Below are 4,749 nucleotides of genomic sequence, written 5' to 3'. Positions count from 1 at the left end.
AGGATCGTTGAAGTTTATGTAAAAATATTACTTCCACTACTGTCAAGCAGTAGTTTTCTGCAATATCAATCTCTGTGGGGTTTTTTTGTTGTTATTTGTGACAGTGTGTCACTTTGTCACCCTCAGAATGCTGTGCCATCACAGCTTGCAACAACCTCAAACCCTAGGGCTTAAGCAGTTTTCTTGCCTCAACCTCCCAAGTAGCTGGGATTACAGGCAACTATCACAATGCCCAGCCATTTTGTTTGTTGCAGTTGTCAATTGTTTTTTAGCAGGCTCAGGCTAGGTTCAAACCTGCCATTCTCAGTGTATGTGGCCAGCGCCCTAACCATTGTGCTACGGGCGCCCAGCCAGTATCATTCTCTATATCCTTTGAAGTGTTCATAAACCCTAGTTCATATTTTTGTTAGAAAACCTAAAGTTTTAGCATACTATAAAGTGAACAAATGTTTTCAATTATCGACAAAATGAAGCATCATTCTAAGTTGAGTCCTGGATATGTATATTATACTCAACAGAGTTAAAAGCCTGAAGACTATATATGTAAGCATTACTGCTTCAGTGGGTTTGTACACATGTATGAAACATGACACTAAAAGGCACACAGAGGGCATATTACTTAATGACAAGATTATAGGTATCTTTAATTATATCTTTTCAGTTTCTCTATTTAAAAAAGCATGTAATACTATCAGGTATAGTATGCTCAGTAATGTATTTTGAATGTCTGTCATTATTTCTAAGCATGAAATAGAACTATGTAGATCTATATGGAGGAGTTAACAACAGTATGAAGTAGAAAAGCAGAAGTATATAGGAAAAAATTATTATCCTGTTTGTGGGATATACAAAATTTAAAATGTATTTTTAAAGATTTGAGTTGCATGTGTTTGCATAGACATATTAACATATTATATAATGTGGAAGTATTTAAAGGACACTTAATATAGTAGAACCTCCATAGTTGATCAATTCCCTACACTAACCACCTCAAGTTGACCTGATTTTCACAGACAATGTACCACATGTATGGATCAGTACAGTATGCCTAGTTCCTTATCACCTTACTATGTTGACTAGTTTGTTAAAGAGCCTTGGGTAATCAACTTAGAGGTTCTACTGTACTTAACCTTTAGGGAAAGGCCTATGGCTTACTGGCTTACATCGGTACCCTTCTTTTTTTTGGAGACAGACTCAAGCTGTTGCCTTAGATAGAGTGCTGTGGCATCATAGCTCACAGCAGCCTCCAACTCAGGCTCCCTCCAACTCAGGCTCAAATGATCCTTTTGCCTCCGTTTTTCTGTTTTTAGTAGAGATGAGGTCTTGCTTTTGCTCAGGCTGGTCTTGAATTTATGAGCTTAAGTAATCCACCTGCCTCGGCCTCCTAGAGTGCTAGGATCATAGGCGTGAGCTACTGCACCTGGCCAGTACCCATCTGTCATTTGTGTTTGAGATGGTCTCTCTGTTGCCTTGGCTAAGTGCGATAGTATCATCCTAGCGCACTAATTCTATTTTTCGTAGAGACAGGGTCTTGCCATGTTCCTCAAGCTGTCTTTTTTGTTTTTGTTTTGTTTTGTTTGCCGTCTTTGGCCAGGGCTGGGTTTGAACCCACCACCTCCAGCATACGAGGCCAGCACCCTACTCCTTTGAGTCACAGGCACTGCCCCCTTAGGCTGTCTTGAACACCTGACCTCAAGTGGTCCTCCCACCTCAGCCTTCCAAAGTGCCAGGATCATAATCATGAGCCACCATGCCCAATCTTATTTATTTATTTATTTATTTTTTGAGATAGAGCCTCAAGCTGTCACCCTGGGTAGAGTGCTGTGGCATCACAGTTCACAGCAACCTCCAACTCCTAGGCTTAAGGGATTCTCTTGCTTCAGCCTCACAAGTAGCTGGGGCTAGAGGCGCCTGCCACAACATCTGGCTATTTTTTTGGTTGTAGTTGTCATTGTTGTTTGGCAGGCCCGGGCTGGGTTCGAACCTGCCAGCTCTAGTGTGTGTGGCTGGCGCCTTAGCCGCTTGAGCTATAGGTGCCAAGCCACCATGTCCAATCTTACCTTTATAATTTAAAAAATAAGGTAATATAAGGTAGTAAAAGTTCCCTTCAAAACCACAAACAGGAACAATAAAACTACTAGGAACAATAAAACTACTGGATCACATTGTATTCCTTTTATTGTTTTTGATTTATATAGCCAAGTGCCTTCTGGAAGTTTACTTCAACCAGGAATACACTCGATTGTTTTATAAACTAAAAACTATACTTTTCTCATTTATTCAGGAGGCTGAAGTTTGAAGTTGTTATGAGCTATATGACACCATGACAGTCTACCCAGGGTAATAGAGTGAGACTCTCTTAAAAAATAAAAAAGAAAGAAAGGAAAAAGAGAACAATACTTTTGTGAAACTGAGAAATGCATATATTAACATTAAGAAATAACATCAGGAACTTTTTTTTCTTTATTTAATACAGATGTTCTTGTACTTGTAGGAAAAGCTGAATCTCAGTTGTATCCATAGTCCTGTTGTTAATGAACTTATGAGAGGAATCCGTTCACAAATGGATGGATTAATTCCTGGGGTAGAACCACGTGAAATGGCTGCTATGTGTCTTGGATTGGCCCACAGGTGAGAATTACTAGAGAATGTTCTAAGAAGTCATAAATGCTAATTTAATCCTAATAACAATCTTAAGAAGGAATAAAGTAGTAATATCCTCATTTTACAGATGAGGAAACTGCTAGGCAAAGTTAATCTAGTTGGTAAGTGGTAAAGTCATGATTTAAACCTCAGCAATTTAGCTCCATTGCCTTTACTTTTAAAATGTCATCAAAGGGAGAAAATAATTTCACCAAAGGAAATTATCTAGTCTTAGATCTTACATTTCTTGGATTTTCTGCTAGGTCACGCACTTGCCTTCTCAAATCCTGTCATCTGGTGTGGTCTCTTTTTATAACGTTTGTCTGTATTGATTGTTTTACCCTGGTTTTATTTTATTTTAACAGCATTTATAAACAAAATAGAAAACAGGTAGATAAAATCTTATAATTGGATCACTCTCATTAAGATTTACTCATTAATAATCCTAATAAAATTATTATGGTAGTTTAAAAGACCTCTTTATATTTAAAAAATTCTTAGGTATGAACCTTTAAGAAAAGGTTTTAAGAAAATTTTTAAAGGTAAGCGTAGATTGATGAAAGGTTTGAAGCTGCTCAGTTACAGATATAAGACCAAAAACGGTAAAGGTCAGGAAGAACTTTTTAAAAAAGCACTTCTAAGAGAATCTTGAAAATTAGTCAAGATCCAAAATTGTGATTAATCCTCATTATGTGTGTAACAGTGGTTCTCTATCAAGGGCAATCAGGTGTCCCCTGGGGGATATTTGGCAATGTCCACAGACATATCTAATGGGTAAAAGTCAGAGATACTGCTAAAGACCACTTAATGCATAGGGCTAAAATAAGAACTATGAGGGGCAACATGTCAGTACTAAGGTTAAGAAATTCTGCAGATATTAAGAGTGCTATGAATTTCATACCTGGTAGTATAAAGCTCTAATGTGCTGCTTAAAATGTCACATAAAGCATTATGACTTTTTTTGCACTGTGTATCATCATCCTCCATTTGTCATTCATACATACAAGCTAATACATATCATAGGTAATAGAAATAGAGATTGCAGCAGAAGAGATTTTTTTTTCTTTTGAGACAGAATCTTACTCTGTTGCCCAGGCTAGAGTCGTATGGTGTCAGCATAGCTCACAACCTCAAACTTTTGACTCAAGCAATCCTCTTGCCTCAGCCTCCTGAGTAGTTGGGATTACAGTGCCCACCACAGTGCCCAGGTTACATTTTTAGTAGAGATGGGATCCTGCTTTTTGCTCAGGCTGGTCTCTGAGCTGAGCTCAAGCAGTCTTTCTGCCTGCACCTCTTATGGTGCTAGGATTACACAAGGATGAGCTACCACACCTGGCTAAGCTGCATTTCTTATAATGTGTACTTCATAGGCCCTTCCTGGTTAACTGATTTTCTTTACTATTACTAATTATTTTCCTCCTCCTCCCCAGCCTGTCTCGCTACAGATTGAAGTTCAGTGCTGACAAAGTAGACACAATGATTGTTCAGGCAATTTGTAAGTACATACACAGTGGAATTTATTGGCTCTATTTTTCATGCATTTTTCCTACTATTAAAACTGTGTTTTTTGTGGTTGAGAAAGAGACAGGAGATTAGCTAGAACTTTTAGTAAGTGATAAGTAAAGTAGATAAATTAGAAAATGCAAAATTTTAAAAAGGGGAAAACTACCCATAATTTGTTGGAGGTAAAGGTAATATTGGGATATTACAGTAGCAAATTTGTGGGAACAGCTCAAGCAGATAACTTGAGTTGTTAGATAACTCAAGCAGTTAGATAATGTTATGTAAACTGATTCATTCATGTTTGCAACAAAAATGTTAAAACTAAAACCCCAGGTGGAATATGTGTAGTTGTGTGTTTTGCTTTTGTTTTTATAATAAGTTATTACACACATGACATTAAATGTTTTTCTTTTGAGACAGAAATTCGAGCTGTTTCCCTGGGTGAGTGCTATGGCATCATAGCTCACAGCAACCTCCAATTCAGGCTCAAGCGATCCTCTTGCCTGTTTTTCTGTTTTTAGTAGAGATGGGGTATTGCTTTTGTTCAGGCTGGTCTCAAACTTGTGAGCTCAAGCACTCCTCCCACTCACCCTCCCAGAGTGC

At 37.9% G+C, this 4,749-nt stretch overlaps 1 protein-coding gene across 4 annotated transcripts in view; it reads left to right on the top strand.

Moving 5' to 3' along the window:
• NOP58 (NOP58 ribonucleoprotein) overlaps positions 1-4,749 on the top strand; it is a 43,134-nt gene that overhangs the window by 18,192 nt on the left and 20,193 nt on the right. For all 4 annotated transcript variants that reach the window (XM_003785031.2, XM_023510407.1, XM_012802270.2 and 1 more), the window contains 2 exons: positions 2,495-2,631; positions 4,074-4,138. In XM_003785031.2, coding sequence (XP_003785079.1) covers positions 2,495-2,631; positions 4,074-4,138 — 202 coding nt within the window. The remainder of the gene's footprint in view (positions 1-2,494; positions 2,632-4,073; positions 4,139-4,749) is intronic.

The sequence above is a fragment of the Otolemur garnettii genome, unplaced genomic scaffold, assembly GCF_000181295.1.
Source record: "Otolemur garnettii isolate 467f Iridium unplaced genomic scaffold, OtoGar3 scaffold00013, whole genome shotgun sequence".
NCBI classification, from domain to species: Eukaryota; Metazoa; Chordata; class Mammalia; order Primates; family Galagidae; genus Otolemur; species Otolemur garnettii.
This window is presented reverse-complemented; position numbering and strand designations above follow the sequence as displayed.